Source organism: Nansenia antarctica (genome assembly GCF_963989245.1).
Source record: "Nansenia antarctica genome assembly, chromosome: 17".
In the NCBI taxonomy this organism is placed as follows: domain Eukaryota; kingdom Metazoa; phylum Chordata; class Actinopteri; order Argentiniformes; family Microstomatidae; genus Nansenia; species Nansenia antarctica.
This window is the reverse complement of record NC_137687.1, coordinates 18,288,797-18,306,088: the sequence shown is the minus strand read 5'-3', so window position 1 is coordinate 18,306,088 and position 17,292 is coordinate 18,288,797. Positions and strand designations below refer to the sequence as shown.

Sequence of the window (17,292 nt, the reverse complement as noted above, 5' to 3'; positions counted from 1 at the left end):
GTTTCCCATATGTCTTTTTAGCACTGAGGTGTAGCTGCTCCCAATCTCAGAAGTCCAAAGAAACCCTGGAATGTTCCAGAAAGTGCCACATTCTAATGCTCTCCTGGCCTCTAGGTGTTGAAGTCTTTCATGTTTTGTTTTTTTCACTTTAAAGTTAATAATAATAATAATAATTCATTGTGTTTATATGGCACTTTTCCGGGGCTCAAAGACGCTGACAATATGGGGGGAAACTGAAAACACAGAAACAACCAGCAACAGATAACATGAGCACATAGAACACAGAGTTAACGAACAGGCACAGGGAACAATTAACACAGCAATGTCCAGGGGGGAGGGGGTGGCAGGGTTAGGGGAGATGGTTAGGGGTAGGGAAGTTGAATGACATCATCAAATTGACCTGTCTCTTATTCCTTTGTCCCGTCCCCCCGTCCCCCGTCTCTTATAGGTGTGCAAACAGATATGGCTGGGACTGTACGACGATAGAACCGCCTCTATACCCGACTTTAAAGAACCACAGAAAGTGAAAGAGTTCCTTCAAGAGAAATACGAGAAGAAGAGATGGTAAGTGACTGCACTCAGGTGACTGGAATAAGAATTATCCATGCTTGTCCAGTAACAGCTTCTGTAATGTTCTCTCCCTCCCTCTCTTTTCCTGAGAATACTTTAACAGCTCACTGCAGTCCAACCCTCAAGCGAGACACTTTGCATCACTACAACACTCACATGTAGACTACGGATGCAAATTAGCTCACAGCTAAATCCGGCATATTTACTGTCACCATACTTTGTATAAGTGACTGTTCATTATGTGCACTATCCTGACTAAATAAAGATCTCTCTGTCTCTCTCTCTCTCTCTCTCTCTCTCTCTCTGTCTCTCTCTCTCTGTCTCTCTCTCTGTCTCTGTCTCTTTCTCTGTGTCTCTCTCTCTCTCTCTCTCTCTGTCTCTGTCTCTCTCTCTGTCTCTCTCTCTCTCTCTCTCTCTCTGTCTCTCTCTCTGTGTCTCTCTCTCTCTCTCTCTGTCTCTCTCTCTCTGTCTCTCTTTCTCTCTCTCTCTCTCTCTCTCTCTCTCTCTCTCTCTCTCTCTCTCTCTCTCTCTCTCTCTCTCTCTCTCTGTCTCTAAGTAAAATTATCGGCTCACCTCAAACTCCCCTGTCTGAAATCTACAACCGGTCACTAATCAGGAAAGCCACACAAATCACACAGGACCCCTCTCACCCCCTCCACCAATCATTTCAGCCACTTCCATCAGGCCACCGTTATAGAACTCCACTGGCCCGGAAAAACACATTTTAAAATAGGAAGCACACTGTTTTTCTTTTAAACCACAACATTTTAGCATTTTAGATTTTTTAATCATAATACTGTTTTTTTTACTATTATTTTTTAAATGACTAGGCTTTTTAAATAGGCACTACATTTTATAAACACTGTTATATCTGTCTGTTTTTATTGTATGTATGTGACCTATGTGTGTTTTGAATGTGGATACCGTATTCATGAACTGCACAAAGCCTGTCAAAGGAGAATTTCTGTCACTCTGTGACAGACAATAAAGCAATCTCTCTCTCTCTCTCTCTCTCTCTCTCTCTCTCTCTCTCTCTCTCTCTCTCTCTGTTCAGGTTTGTTCCTCCAGAGCAGGCCAGGGTGGTAGCCTCCGTCCATGCCTCCATCTCTGGGTCGTCAGCCAGCAGCACCAGCAGTACCCCCGAGGTCCGGCCCCTCAGGACCCTGCTGGGGGACTCTGCCCCCCCCCTGCACCTCAACAGAGCCACGCCCAGTCAGGTAGGACCCCGCCCCCCTGCACATCAACAGAGCCCCCACCACCCTGCACCTCAACAGAGCCCACCCCCACCACCCCCCTGCACCTCAACAGAGCCCCACCCCCCTGCACCTCAACAGAGCCACAATATAGCGCTTTTCTAGACACTCAAAGACGCTTTACAAACTGAAAAGTAGTAAAACTAAAAATAAACCAAAAATAAATAAAATAAAGTATAGGGGCCTAATAAGATAGTGCTGGGGACACATGGGAAAGGGAGAGGGGGAGAGGGTTAACTGGTGAAGGAGAGGGGGAGAGGGTTAACTGGTGAAGGCGAGCTTGAAGAGGTGGGTTTTGAGGGCCTGTTTAAATGTTGGCAGGGTGTTGGCAGGGTGTTGGCAGGGTGTTGGCAGGGTGTTGGCTGGGTGTTGGCAGGGTGTAACACTGTTCTCTCTCTCTCAGTCTCCGGTGATGGGGCGTGCCCAGGCCCTCCAGATGAGCCAGCAGTTTCAGGAGAAGAAGTTTGACCTCCTCAGCGACCTGGGCGGGGATATCTTCGCTGCCCCGCCCTCTCAGACTGCTGCAGGCTCTGCACCCAACTTTGCAAACTTTGCACATTTCAACAGCCACCCAGGTAAGGACTTGCGCACTGCGCCACTGGTCCCTGAAATGGACCATGGTCAGGACCACCCACCCAACTCTTAAATATGAGAACAGTTTCATCTTCCTTTATGGAAATCAGTGATGATCGTAAAGCGTTGCCACACACGCACACGCGCATTATCATGTATGTTAGTGTCATTACCATCATCATCATCATCATCATCATCACCATCATCATCATCATCATCATCATCATCATCATCATCATCATCATGTATATTAGTGTCATTACCATCATCATCATCATCATCACCATCATCATCATCATCATCATGTATATTATCGTCATTACATCATCATCATCATCATCATCATGTATATTATCATCATTACATCATCATCATCATATTATCATCATTACATCATCATCATCATCATCATCATGTATATTATTGTCATTACCATCATCATGTACATTATTGTCATACGGTCTGTCGTTAGCTCCTTCAGTCCATATCTCTGTGTGTTCAGTACGATCTCTCATTCCTTTTGTTGTGTGTGATCATGACTCATCTCACCCATTGTTTCCTTTTTGGTTTATGTGTTTGACCCTCCTGACCCCTGACCTCCAGCTGCTCAAAACACAAACGCTCCAAACTCAGACTTTGCAAACTTTGACGCGTTTGAGAGCTCAGGTCCACCTTTCCCCTGCTCCGCGCCCCAGACTCCCTTCCAGCCATCTCACACAGGTAGATCATCCTCTGTTCACCTGTGTTGCGTGTCTCTCTCTCCCTCTCTCTGTCTCACTCTCCCTCTCTCTGTCTCTTTCTCTCTCTCTCTCTGTCTCTCTCTCCCTCTCTCTGTCTCTCTCTGTCTCTCTCTCCCTCTCTCTGTCTCTCGCCACACTCGCACACTTCTCACTCACAGCCATTATTATGTGCACTTTTCATGCATTATTTGTCCACGTTGGTCTATGATCTATATTTAATTGGCTGGCACACACACACACACACACACACACACACACACACACACAAACACACACACAAAACACACACACTTTATCACTTAAGAACCGGGGGCCTGAATTACTGATATTATTATTAAATATTGTTGTCACCTACAAGCACATTAGTATCACGCTATACATGGGTGGAATCATAATCGTGGAAACATAAGTATTGGAAATCATTTGAGTCTGAGATCAGATGAATCTCTCCATATGGATGAGTAGGGTTAGTTACTTGTAGCCCGCTCAATGAAAAGGGATGAGAAGCTCTGGCAGGCTGCCTTCAGGGCAGGAGAAACGGCGAGAGAGAGAGAGGATCTATTGTTTCTCTCTCTCCCCGTGTTTCTGTTGCCTACTGTGTCATCGACTGTGTTTACATGCACACCATATTCCTGTATTAAGCGGAATACTGCTCAATATTCCGATTGGGCAAGAGTCATGTAAACACGTACACAATTGGATTAAGATTAATATTCATTTTAAGACCCCTGGCATAGGGGATATTCAGATTAAGACCCCTGGCCTAGGCCTGTTTGAATCGGAATATTGTGACATGTAAACACCTTAATCGGCATATGACCCTTTTTCAGGAATATTCAGTTACATCTGCGCAGACAGACAGACAGACAGATAGACAAGGCTCCTCATCCTACCCTGAGACAGACAGACAGTTCATATTGCAGATAGCCAAGTCACTTCATTCATATGCGCTCACATTGATCCATAGCTCATAGGGATTCTGTGCAGGAGGTGAAGCTGTTCCTGATGAACGATGGTACTGTACTGTCCTCTGAAGATGATGCAGGTGTCCTAGTGTTGTGTAGTAGTTTCAGCCACGCCCCAGATTCTGAGCCACTGCAGCTACCTGCGTTTCCTTGACACACATTCCCCATAGGTGTTGTGGTGCTGCAGCACATGGACACACACACTGCAGCCCTCTCACGGTTCTCTCTGTCAGCTCTCTTCTCACATGCAGGTAACACTTCGGGGGAACTAGCTAATGCCAATTTAGTTTCCCCAAATCCTGTAGCACTGACTGTGGATCCTTCGGGTCCTCCCAGAGTAACTCTACAGGATCAGATAGGGGCTCAGGAGGTAGAGGCTGTGTCTCAGGAGGTGGAGGCTGTGTCTCAGGAGGTAGAGGTTGTGTCTCAGGAGGTAGAGGCTGTGTCTCAGGAGGTAGAGGCTGTGTCTCAGGAGGTAGAGGCTGTGTCTCAGGAGGTGGAGGCTGTGTCTCAGGAGGTAGAGGCTGTGTCTCAGGAGGTAGAGGCTGTGTCTCAGGAGGTAGAGGCTGTGTCTCAGGAGGTAGAGGCTGTGGCTCAGGAGGTAGAGGCGGTGTCTCAGGAGGTAGAGGCTGTCTCAGGAGGTAGAGGCTGTGTCTCAGGAGGTAGAGGCTGTGTCTCAGGAGGTGGAGGCTGTGTCTCAGGAGGTAGAGGCTGTGTCTCAGGAGGTAGAGGCTGTGTCTCAGGAGGTAGAGGCTGTGTCTCAGGAGGTAGAGGCTGTGTCTCAGGAGGTAGAGGCTGTGTCTCAGGAGGTAGAAGCTGTGTCTCAGGAGGTAGAGGCTGTGTCTCAGGAGGTAGAGGCTGTGTCTCAGGAGGTAGAGGCTGTGTCTCAGGAGGTAGAAGCTGTGTCTCAGGAGGTAGAGGCTGTGTCTCAGGAGGTAGAGGCTGTGTCTCAGGAGGTAGAAGCTGTGTCTCAGGAGGTAGAGGCTGTGTCTCAGGAGGTAGAGGCTGTGTCTCAGGAGGTAGAGGCTGTGTCTCAGGAGGTAGAGGCTATGTCTCAGGAGGTAGAGGCTGTGTCTCAGGAGGTAGAGGCTGTGTCTCAGGAGGTGGAGGCTGTGTCTCAGTAGGTAGAGGCTGTGTCTCAGGAGGTAGAGGCTGTGGCGCAGGAGATAGAGACTGTGTCTCAGGAGGTAGAGACTGTGTCTCAGGAGGTAGAGGCTGTGTCTCAGGAGGTAGAGGCTGTGTCTCAGGAGGTAGAGGCTGTGTCTCAGGAGGTAGAGGCTGTGTCTTAGGAGGTAGAGCCGGCGTCTAATGATGGCAAGGTTGGCAGATCGGCGGTTCGAGCCCCGGCTGGCCACATGTCGAAGTGTCCTCGGGCAAGACACAACCCCAAATTGCTCCCAGTGAGCGGGCCGGCGCCTTGCATGGTAGCTTGCCGCCATTGGTGTGTGAATGTGTGTGTGAATGGGTGAATGAGAGGCCGTTGTAAAGCGCTTTGGAATAAGGCGCGATATAAGTCAGTCCGTTTAGGACCAGCCATAGAGGCTGCAGACAGCTAGCGTCCCTGCTAGCGTCCCTGTTAGCGTCCCTGCCCATAGACACGCAGCTCTGACTGACCTGGATGCCATCTTTAGCTCTGCCCAAACGGAGCAAGGTAACCTCCCTGCCAGCCTCTGTGTAGCAGAACTAAAGGTGGGATAAACATGCTGGAGGTTGGGCTGGTGCGCATGAGTGGCTAAGATGAAGTAGCACCTCCTCTCTGCACCACCAGCAGTTATTCATGTTTAGAATCAGAGGTTGAGGTCTGTTTCTTACAGCATATCCCCAAGAAGGGTTCTATGGTGGTTGGTGTCTTGTTTACAGAGTGGTTCTAAGTCAGTTATGGGGGGGGGGGGGGGGTTATAAAAGAAAAAAAAATACTGACTGTGCAACCATTTCATATCCATGATGCCATTGCGGTCTCCTGCACAGTTGCTACCCTATATTTAAGATATATATCTATATTTTAAGATTGCTCTAAAATGCCCACTTGAGCAGTTATTATGAGTCCAGTATTATGAGGCTAACGTGCCTGTTAGAAAGCCTAATTGAGGTCACTGGACTATGTGCTATTATTGGACACCTTAGTGTGGCGGGACAGTGAGAGCAGTTTGAAAGGGCAGACTTAGACGTGACTGGTGTCTCTCTGAATATAAGCACCATCTACAATAACATATAAAACAAGTTAAAGTAGAAGAACATTTGATCACATTTTCAGTGGTTAGCCCGTTTGATACTGCAAATGTTCCCCTGTCATGACATAGGACAAAGATGTTAAACTTAATAATATTTAATATTTGTGGGAGAGTTTGCTGAATCAAACAATCCATCACAGTGTAGTGGTTGTGAGCCAGACTTTTTTTTGTTTTTTTTTGTTTGACCAGATAAAATCAGTTGAGAACAAATAAATAAAAACAAAGTCAACTAACCTATGTGTGAAAAGAGAGCGGTGTGTGTGTGTGTGGGGGGGGGGGGGAGGGGGGGGGCAATCAGCAGGAACAACAGTCAACTATGACCTGCTGAAATGTATTTCTGAAAATGGTAAGTGATATCAGTTTGAGTGTGTTCTGTAAGGTGGTCCAAATCGATTGCTGCCGCAAAACTGAAGGATGTGTGTTGTGTGTGTCCAGGAGGGGGCGCTCCAGCAGGGTTCAGCTCAGCAGCTGCATCATCAGGAGGAGGAGTCCTTCCCAAGAGCCAGCCAGCTCTGCTAGGAGGGGACCGCTACGCCGCGCTAGCAGAGCTGGACAACGTCTTCGGCTCCTCCGGCCCCCCCACCAGCGTATACAACACCTGCAGCACGTCACAAGTGTGAGAGACCCAAACCACGCCTCTCCTCTGTACTCTCTGACTTACTTACTTTTTGTTCCTTTCTACTTCTGTCTACCTTTTCCTATCACTCCTCCCATAACTTGAAATGAGTTATTTTTCCACATACTAACTAAAGTAATTAGCTAAGTACTCCACTATTTACTTGTTGATTGTCGTGTCTTTTTCCTGAAGCTCACTCATCTTTTTAAAATACCCAGTCTCTCACCTCCTTTGTTCAATGTTTCTTTAGTATCGGTGGTCATCTACTGATCCCTGTGTTGTGTTGTGTGACAGGGGGTAGTTTGGGGCTGTGGTCATTCACTAACCCCTGTGTTGTGTTGTGTTGTGTTGTGTGACAGGGGGGTGTTTGGGGCTGGGGTCATTCACTAACCCCTGTGTTGTGTTGTGTTGTGTTGTGTGACAGGGGGGTGTTTGGGGCTGGGGTAATACACTAACCCCTGTCTTGTGTTGTGTTGTGTGACAGGGGGGTGTTTGGGGCTGTGGTCATACACTAACCCCTGTGTTGTGTTGTGTTGTGTGACAGGGGGGTGTTTGGGGCTGTGGTCATACACTAACCCCTGTCTTGTGTTGTGTTGTGTGACAGGGGGGTGTTTGGGGCTGGGGTCATACACTAACCCCTGTGTTGTGTTGTGTTGTGTTGTGTGACAGGGGGGTGTTTGGGGCTGGGGTAATACACTAACCCCTGTCTTGTGTTGTGTTGTGTGACAGGGGGGTGTTTGGGGCTGTGGTCATACACTAACCCCTGTGTTGTGTTGTGTTGTGTGACAGGGGTATGTTCGGGGCAGTGACGGGCGTGTCGTCAGGCCAGCCACAGCAGTGCATACCCAGCATGCCCCAGGGTTTCGGAGGTGAGTGAACTCTGAGATGAAGCTAAAAAGGAAGTCACAAGTATCTTTATTGGGTTACCAATACCAAATAAACAAACTGTTCACCCGATTTGACATTTTTAGAACAATACAATACAAAAAGGACAGTACAGTATAAAAAAGGAGGAACCTAAGAAAAAACAGTAAAAGAGAGGACTCAAAACAAAACAAAGAAATGACTGTGTTGCGCATAGGGCTGAATGAACATTCACACATCAAGAAAGACAATCATTTATCATTGTGTTATTACCAACCAGTGTCAAATGAATATATAAATACAAATAGTAGCGTACTTTGTGCTTTGTAAAATAAGTAATAAGACTATCTAATCACCCTAAAGAAGGAATGAATTAACAAAAGAGAGAATAGGATCCCACGTTTTTTTTTACTTATTAGAGCAGCCCCTTATATTATACTTCATCTTCTCTAGACATAAAAAGGACATTAAGGTCATGTTCTCACATGAAAGTCTGAATCGGGACCCGGAGCAAGTGGATGAGTTTGCAACATTGTTGCATAAATTATTTCTCTGATTTGCGTTCTCACAGCCCTTTATGTAAACGAAGTAACATACGCAATCGAAGCAACAGACGTGGTAGTTGATTGGTCAGAAAAATCGAAAATTGCCCGTTCGTCCCGCTCTTATCCAGATCAACACGCATGCGCTGTTGTTTCCCTATGGACAGCCTCGACGCGTCGTTTCTAACCGGAGCGAAACCACCCTTTTCAAGCGGAGCATCCGTCGGTTGTTTGCTCCGAGAGCGACTTCGAATGCGCGTTCTCACAGCTCCAAACGACGCAAAAAGGGAAGCGAATTTTCCCCTAAACTCTGTTTCCAAGTGAAGCAAATGTTCTAGTGAGAACACACCCTGAGTCCTTCAACCAAGAATTAGACGATGGAACAAGTTATTTTCGTTATTCTCGTCTTTACTGAAGGGGAAATATTTGATGTTTTCTTCTTCTTCTTCTTCTCTGCAGCTCCGTCAACAAACCCCTTTGTAGCAGCGGCCCCAGCGCCCGCCCCCACTAACCCCTTCCAGAACAACGGCAGAGCCGCGGCCGTGGCTGCAGCAGGTAGGGAGGGGGAGCAGGGTGGGTTTATTTAACACTAGAACAGCCATGAGCGCTCATTTGACCCTGTGAGCATTTTTTTATATCTTTGCACTCAATCAAATTTCAGGACCCTCCTTTCATGACTTTTCCTAGATATGTGCGTTCTACCACCCAGTATCCTGACATTTTCCAAATCACAGGATCAGGATAAGCTAGGATAAAGCTATTTTGCTAGTTTTTTCTGTGTAGGAGGCAGGCTAATTTACAAGACGGCGCCAACTAGAGGTCGTTGTGTGTAATGGTCATGGTTGACCCCTGTGGCAGCTCTTATAGTAGGTAGAAAAGGCATGGCTGGGGCGCTTAGGTGGCGTAGTGGATTAAGCGCTGACCATGTACCGCAGGGCTCCCGGTTCGATTCCTGCCGCGGACATATCCTGCATGTCATCCCTTCTCTCTCTCTCACCCATCCTTCCTGTCATAATCTCTACTATATCTGTCATTAAAAAGGAAAAATATGAGTGGTACTGCCCCACTCAGAAAAAATTACTTATAAAAAAAAGAAAAGGCACGGCTGTTCTAGTTAGCTGTTCTATCAATGGTCAGTGGCCATTTTGACTGAATATGTTGTAACACTATGCAAAATACCCCCGTCTTTACAGAGGCACCATGAGTATGTGAACACTTTTCTTAGAAGCTAAAAAAAAGAAAGAGAGGACGGGCAGTGTTTGTGTTCTGAGGGGCGTCAGAGATACAACCAGGTCCTTATTTAGCAGATACCTGCACCTCACCACTCAGCTGAGCTCGTCATGTGAATCCCTGAGGAGGTCTTCTGAACCCTGGCTTTGTATATGTAAATGGACTGACTTATATATATATATATATATATATATACTTATATAGCGCCTCTCATTCACCCATTCACACACACATTCACACACCAATGGCGGCAAGCTACCATGCAAGGCGCCGGCCCGCTCACTGGGAGCAATTTGGAGTTCAGTGTCTTGTATGTACCTAACATAATTATTTACTGGTTTGTGAACATAGAGAACATAGTCCAGCATTTTTTCAGTCCAACAGAGTAAATCGCTGAACATGTGGCTGAGTGAGATTAAGATGAACTGTCAGAGCGGCCGGCTTGGGTGTGGGGGGGTGTAAGTAAGTAAGTATGTAAGTAAGTAAGTACCTAAGTAAGTAAGTAAAATGTATTTGTATAGCACCTTTCCCAGGGGTCACAAAGTGCTTTACATATAGAGAACATAATAAAGAAGAAACACGATAAAACATAATAAAAGAGCGAAAGTCATAGCAGGTTAAAATAGGCAAACAAGTGAAAACAAAAACAAGTAACAGACAACAGGTGTACAACAACATCAACAGGACACAGAAAGACAGGCTTTTGGGGCTATCCAAAAGCCTGTCTATACAAGACAGTCTTAAGCTGTTTTTTTAAAAGCCTGGGTGCGTGGGTGTGTTTGAGAGCTGAGGGCCTGACGATGGCTCTGTCTGATTGGTGGGGTGGGGGGGGGGGGGGTGTTTGAGAGTGAGGGACTGATGATACCCTGCAGCTCACTTTGGTAGGTCCCCCTCTTCCTTCTCCCTCCTCCTCCTCCTCCTCCTCTAGCCACACCCCTCCTCCTCTCCCTCCCTTGCTTGATGTGGAAGTGCTTCCTAGAGTTCACCTGGGGCCTCTACATCTCTTTCCCTCCCAGTGCATGTGCAGTGTGCTCTGAACTTTGACCCTTGCGCTGCTTCTATGAGGGTCGGCAGGGGTGATTATGCCTCAGTCGCCATCTTTCTTTTTCCCTCGCTTTGGTGAGGGTGGCTTTGCCCCATCCTGCCCCCTGCTGGTCAGTAGAAACACTACTCATTGCTGCTCATACCGGTTAGCAGAACATCCTAGATGAAGACGTAATAACCTCCAGTGAGGTCAGGAGCTAGTGTTGTAAATGAACCAGTGAGGTCAGGAGCTAGTGTTGTAAATGACTCAGTGAGGTCAGGAGCTAGTGTTGTAAATGACTCATACGGCCGTGTAATCATTATGATCATCTTTATATCAGGAGAGGTGTGTGTGTGAGGTGTGTGTGAGGGGAGGTGTGTGTGTAACAGTCCTCTCCTCCTGTGTCAGCCTCGTTTGGGACCGGGTCTCTGAGCATGCCGTCTGGGTTTGGGAACGCGGCCGCCTACAACCTCCCGACCAGCTTCTCTGGAACCTTCCAGCAGCCCTTCCCTGGCCAGGGGCCCTACCCCCCCCCCGCCCGCCTACCCCCAGACGCACAATGGTGGGTGTGTGTGTGTGTGTGTGTGTGTGTTGGGCCCCTACCCCCCCCCGCCCACCTACCCCCAGACGCACAATGGTGTGTGTGTGTGTGTGTGTGTTGGGTGTGTGTGTTGGGCCCCTACCCCCCGCCGCCTGCCTACCCCCAGCAGCACAACGGTGGGTGGGTGGGTGTGTGTGTGTGTGTGTGTGTGTGTGTGTGTGTGTGTGTGTCTGTGTGTGTGTCTGTGTGTGTGTGTGTGTGTGTGTGTGTGTGTGTCTCTGTGTGTGTGTGTGTGTGTCTATCTTAATTCATGTGTGTCTCCTCTCCTCCAGGCAGGGGGTTCTCAGCCTTCGGCCAGCCCAAGCCCATGGTCACCCCCTTAGGCCAGGCCATGGTCGGACCCGGGGTCTCCAGCAACCCTTTCTTAGTGAGTGGAACCGTTTGTTTGGTGTTTGAAACTTCAAAGTGCAGTCTTCTTCTTTTCAGGGCCAAAAAAAGTTCTTCACTGGCCAAGTCAGTCAGATTTCAGATGTAAAGCCAATTGAACATGCATTTAATTTCCTGATGTTAGTTCTCTTTTCCAAAACTGACAATAACTGAAGATAGTACAGGCCTGGTAGAGCATGACCAGAGAATACAGGGGGAGGATGTTTGGGGGGTTTTAAAATTCCCAATCTGAAAAAAAACAACAACTCAAAACATTGACTTATAGATCAAATCCAAACAGTTGAGTGGAGTACAGAGCTACAAGAAGACAAAATGGCTTCCTCTTGTCAATACGTATGGAGGGGACTAATGTCAAGACTTGTCTTTATTCCCTTGCTCACGGTTTGTCTCTCTCTCTCTTCCTCTCTATCTGTCTGTCTCTCTCTCTTCCTCTCTATCTGTTTGTCTCTCTCTCTTCCTCTCTATCTGTCTCTCTCTCTCTATCTGTCTCTCTCTCTCTTCCTCTCTATCTGTCTCTCTCTTCCTCTCTATCTGTCTCTCTCTCTCTTCCTCTATCTCTCTCTCTCTCTCTCTTCCTCTCTATCTGTCTCTCTCTCTCTCTTCCTCTCTATCTGTCTCTCTCTCTTTCTCTGTCTGTCTCTCTCTTCCTCTCTATCTGTCTCTCTCTCTCTCTCTGTCTCTCTCTTCCTCTCTATCTGTCTCTCTCTCTCTTCCTCTCTATCTGTCTCTCTCTTCCTCTCTATCTGTCTCTCTCTCTCTCTCTCTGTCTGTCTCTCTATCTGTCTCTCTCTCTCTGTCTCTCTCTTCCTCTCTCTCTGTCTCTCTCTCTCTCTCTTCCTCTCTGTCTGTCTCTCAGGGAGCTCCTGGCGCACAGTTTCCAGCAGGAGGATCCTCCACCAACCCCTTCTTATAGCGCCGCTACCAGACCGCACCAACAGGAGGGTGTCGACCAGCACACTCACGTCTCGTTGTTTTGTTTCACAAATAGCTTTAAAACGCAAAAAGTTTCTAAAAGTTGTATTTTTATTGAAGAAGAACAACAACAATTACAACAACAACAACAATGAAGCAACAGTGACAATGTCTACGGCAACAAAACAACACACGGTAGCGGTGTGCCGAGGAAGAGGAAGAGGTGATCTCCTGATGAAGTCCTCAATTTAACCCATGAACTGTCTTGGCCTCAACAGACACCACATGTATATTTAAACTGGACCCATACTTAAGTTATTGCAAATATCCCATCCATCATGCTGCAGTTATGTACATAGAAGCTCTTTGTGCATATCAGTATTTGTATCTTTATCACACAGCGTTTGTTAAGGCAGAGCTGTAACCTGGTAACCTGGGGGTCTACTGTGAGTTTACTGTATCTGTAAAAGAACCAAAAGCAGTTTGTGCGGCATCGGAAAGAGTATTTTTACAGAAAAGAAGAAGAGGACGAGAGGACAACGTATTCTGTTTTTAAGAGACTAAAGGTGGGGGGGGGAAATCTCTCTTCTGCTGCCCATTCAACAAGTCATCAAGAGGCAGTGCTCTCTCATCTGTGCTTTCACCTGGTGTGGGGTCCAGGTGGGAACCAGGGGCTGTAGTCACCTGGTGTGGGGTCCAGGTGTCAACCAGGGGCTGTATTCACAACGCTTCCTACTGTAGTAAGAATAAGTCCTACCTGGCAACGTTCTGAGAAAAACAATCCAATGTTGGTCAAATTTATTTTTTCAAATCCTCCTTGGGTAATACTTTTTAGCGCAATATAGAAGTACTTCTAATAACTTTCTCAGAATCTCTGTGAATCAGGACCATGACTATAGACTGAAGACCACTTTTGTTGGGTGTTACTGAAATTTAAGTTAATGTGTATATATATATTAAAATTAATTTTAACGAAAAATCTAACGAATTTTTTTTATTTGTATTGCTGTACATCTCTATATATTGAAACATTTTGTATAAATGAAAGATTTCTATCAATTTGAAAAATGTCGCTGTCTAAATAATTTGAAGCTAGCTGCTGTACTATTGACAAGGCGAACACTGAGACAAACTGACCTGTCGTTCTGAAATGTATTCAGGTTGCCAGTGCTCGGGTTTCCTCTGGTCAGAGTCTGTGTTCAAGGCAAGTGTCCTCTGGGGGGCGCTCTTCTATAGGGAAAGAGTCTTTGTGGCTTCGCCGTGCTCTCAGAATAGTGAACACACCCTTCAAAAAGAAAATGACACTGATAGCCGTGAAGTAGCTTCCGTATATGGTGAACTGCAAGAGAAATGGAGACTGGGGTCTGAAAACATTTCTGTACTTTTTAAGGCAAGGCAACTTTATTTGTATGGCACATTTCATACAACAGGGGCAATTCAAAGTGCTTTACATACATTATTTAAAAATACAGCAACAGGAGCATAGTAAGAAAATAAAAATGACAATGAATAAAAGCAAATATAAGAAGTAAATAGATAAAACATTTAATAAGACAATAGTTAATGGAAAAAAGACATTGATAGAAGTGTTTGTGTTTAATCATAACTCTTGCAAAACATGGAGGTTTTTAGGTTAGATTTAACTATTTTAAGGGTTTGGGCCTGTTCGATTTCTTCAGGGAGTTTGTTCCAGGAGCATGCGGCAGTGTGACTGAAAGCTGCTGCGCCGTGTTTTGTTTTCGCTCTTGGAAATGTTTAGCTTAAAAGCAAAGAAAGGACTTCTGCGTTTGTCCCTGAACAACAGACTCACCTGTGGTATGATGTCCAGGCCCAGACCTCTGCTGTCCACCACCACTAACGTGAGGATCGTCTGAAGGACCAAAGCACCGAAGTTGTTCGATCCAAAGATCAGTGCGTATCTCTCCATCGACAGGTCAGCAGCGATTTGGAACCTATGGTAAAGACAGAAGCTGGCGAACGGTGACCTTTTTAAGAAGTTGGCATTTGTTTTCCTGGTATGTCTTGGAAAAACTCACATGGCTATGGTAATAAGCAGCATGTAGAAGCACTTGAAGACGATGTAGCCGGCGTAGCACACCCAGATGCTGCTGGTGAAGGTCATGAGGAAGAGTGCGGCGGCCCCCAGCCCAGAGAAGGACCCCAGAGCCACCTCCCCCCACTGGGCCCAGTCCACCTGCGTGAAGCCTATGCCGTAGGCCGTCACCGCACCTTTAGGGAACACTTACGTTTATCTGAACTGATCAACTCTTTATGATTCTTTATCTCGTGTTATTTTGGATAAATAACAACGTTCTGTAATGTATTTTCCTCAGTATATTTTCACAAACTTGTTTTATGGTTTGATCGTTTTTTGTTATTGTGTGGTTTTCCCCAGTAAACAAAGAGTCCCAAAAGACGTCCTCCAGGGAAGCCGGAATGTGGGTCCAGATGACGTCTTTCTACGACGTCCACATGACGTCTTTTTAGGACGTCCAGGTGACATCTTTCTAGGACGTCCAGATTACGTCTTTCTAGGACGTCCAGAAAAGAAAGACGTCATCTGAGCCCACATTCCGGCTTCCCTGAGGACGTCTTTTGGACTCTTTGTTTACTGGGTTTGTTTGAAGTCTAAAGATGTCTACGGGAGCTATACTCACCAAATAGATTGGACACAGCCTCCACCCCTCCGTTGTAGACTGTGAAGTTGTGGGAGGGCTCCACGTGTTCCCACAGCACCTGGACGTAGTTGACTGTCTGGTTGTACCCGCAGGTGGCCAGCGCCCACCACACCGACCAGTACACTATCTGCTTGGTGGAATAGCACTGGAGGAAGTCTCGCCACAGCTGGAGGAGAGCCCGACAGCAGCCTCCTGCCCTTACTGGACCCCCAGGACCGCCAATCACGTCCCCTCCTCCTGCCCTTCCTGGCCCCCCAGGACCCTCAATAACGTCCCCTCCTCCTGCCCTTACTGGCCCCCCAGGACCCTCAATCACGTCCCCTCCTCCTGGCAACGCTAGCTGCTCATGCGGGTCAGTTTTAGTGTTTCTCTCGATACTTCCAGTCGTACGCTTCCCCTCTCTATCGTCACCCGGACCGCGGTGGAAGAACATGCTCCTCTGCGGCATAGGCAGGAAGCAGGAAGTCACCAGAGCGATGGAGGTCAACACCAGGGTCAGGACCAGGATGTTGTGGTAGGACATGAGGCTGAAGCTGACCAGCAGCTGTCCCGACACGGAGCCCACGGTGTAGCCCAGCAGCTGCACGCTGCGGCAGTAAGACGTGGCCTTAATAATAATAATAATAATAATAATAATAATAATAATACATTAGACTTATAGCGCTTTTCTACACACTCAAAGACGCTTTACAAACTGAAAACTAAATCTAAGTGTCTTTGTAGGACAATCTACTCTGTATACTGCAATTACACCTAGATTTCGGGTGGAGAAGCCGCGAACAAGCAACGCCAGCGTCCTCTCTCAACCGGCATTTTTCGGTAATTACCTTGCGGTAGTGTTCCACGTCCACCACGCTGTAGACGTAGGAGAAGTAGGCCACCTCGCTGGCTGTCACCACGCCGTAGAAGAACTGCATGGCCTGCATGGCTGCCACACCCTGGACCCACAGCAACATGGCTGTCGTCACTGTGAGGTTGGTACACTGGAACACCACTACCGGCTTGTAGCGGAGCCAATCGGTGAGCAGAAACACAGGGACCAGCACGGCCAGGTAAGAGTAAGTCCACACAGGGAAGATTCCATTGGTCACCTGGAGTTCAAAGGTCACTTAAGTCAAAAGACTGGAACCCAGAGTGGGTTTCTCATATTTTTAATACATCATAAGCTTGTAAAACCTTGTCTGTCTTTAACCTTTAACCTTTAACCTCACACTTGATTGAGAGATCAAATGGATAAGGATTGCATAAAGTGGCATATTTAAACACGGTCTGAAACTGCTCTTAAAAGAGAGACTGCGCTGAAGTTGTTACTGTACCTGTTCAGTGTCTTTGAGCCCCGGAAAAGTGTTATATAAATACAATGAATTGTTGTTATTATTATTATTACCTGTTCCACTGTCAGGTTCTTGTCTGGCCCCGTCAGGTATGTGAACAGGAAGGGTTCCAGAGGTTTCACAGTACTGAAGAACCCGTAGGTGCAGAGCACACCTGTGGGATAGCCCCATCCTGCCTTCCATCGCTTCACAGTTTCCATCTCCACGTGTCACACAAGGCTACTGGTTTACCTGACCAGGTTTGGTCCTCCATGCACTATCATTAGTCCTGCCTCTACCTAGTCATTGTATGGGAGTCGTCTTAAGTTGTGTTTATGTAATCGGTTAGCTCAGTCAGTCAGTCAGTCAGTCAGTCAGTCAGCGACCTGCTCAAAGTGCACCACTGATGGCCCACATTCCTGCTCAGACTGAGATATGCGGTGAATACAACGTGAGGCAGAGGGAGGCGTACCCATTTAATCTTTAACATGCGCCATGCTATGCTATCAGTCATAAATATCAAATGGATTTCAACAGTAGTTGGACAGAACAATGCCTAAGAAAGCCTGCGTGTGGAATTTTTTAAAATTATAATAATAGGCCTAATAATAATAATAATAATAATAACAACAACTTTTTATTTGTATAGCACGTTTCCTGCAAACGTTGCAGCTCAAAGTGCTCCAATCATTATATAATCATAATTTAATTATTTAGTCATTTAAAGGCAATATTAAAAAGATGGGTTTTTAGTCTTGACTTGAACATACAGTATGTGCTGAGGTTGCATCCC

The 17,292-nt window shown here is 46.7% G+C and overlaps 1 protein-coding gene and 1 pseudogene across 2 annotated transcripts in view; one reads left to right on the top strand and one right to left on the bottom strand.

The window, feature by feature from the left end:
• Positions 1-12,509, top strand: part of LOC308172464 (arf-GAP domain and FG repeat-containing protein 1-like) — a 40,422-nt pseudogene extending 27,913 nt beyond the window's left edge. The window contains exons 13-22 of the transcript in view: positions 449-564; positions 1,625-1,787; positions 2,227-2,398; positions 3,000-3,116; positions 6,768-6,948; positions 7,738-7,817; positions 8,814-8,909; positions 11,017-11,174; positions 11,486-11,576; positions 12,453-12,509. The product of the transcript in view is annotated as an arf-GAP domain and FG repeat-containing protein 1-like (transcript). The remainder of the gene's footprint in view (positions 1-448; positions 565-1,624; positions 1,788-2,226; positions 2,399-2,999; positions 3,117-6,767; positions 6,949-7,737; positions 7,818-8,813; positions 8,910-11,016; positions 11,175-11,485; positions 11,577-12,452) is intronic.
• A 1,185-nt stretch (positions 12,510-13,694) lies between these two features.
• Positions 13,695-16,720, bottom strand: LOC308172463 (thiamine transporter 1-like; the record flags this gene model as incomplete). Its single annotated transcript, XM_080547366.1, has 7 exons — positions 13,695-13,847; positions 14,319-14,460; positions 14,545-14,737; positions 15,166-15,432; positions 15,598-15,793; positions 16,014-16,277; positions 16,574-16,720. The coding sequence occupies 7 exons, from the start codon at positions 16,718-16,720 to the stop codon at positions 13,695-13,697; spliced, it is 1,362 nt and encodes a 453-aa protein (XP_080403492.1).
• Positions 16,721-17,292: the final 572 nt, after the last annotated feature.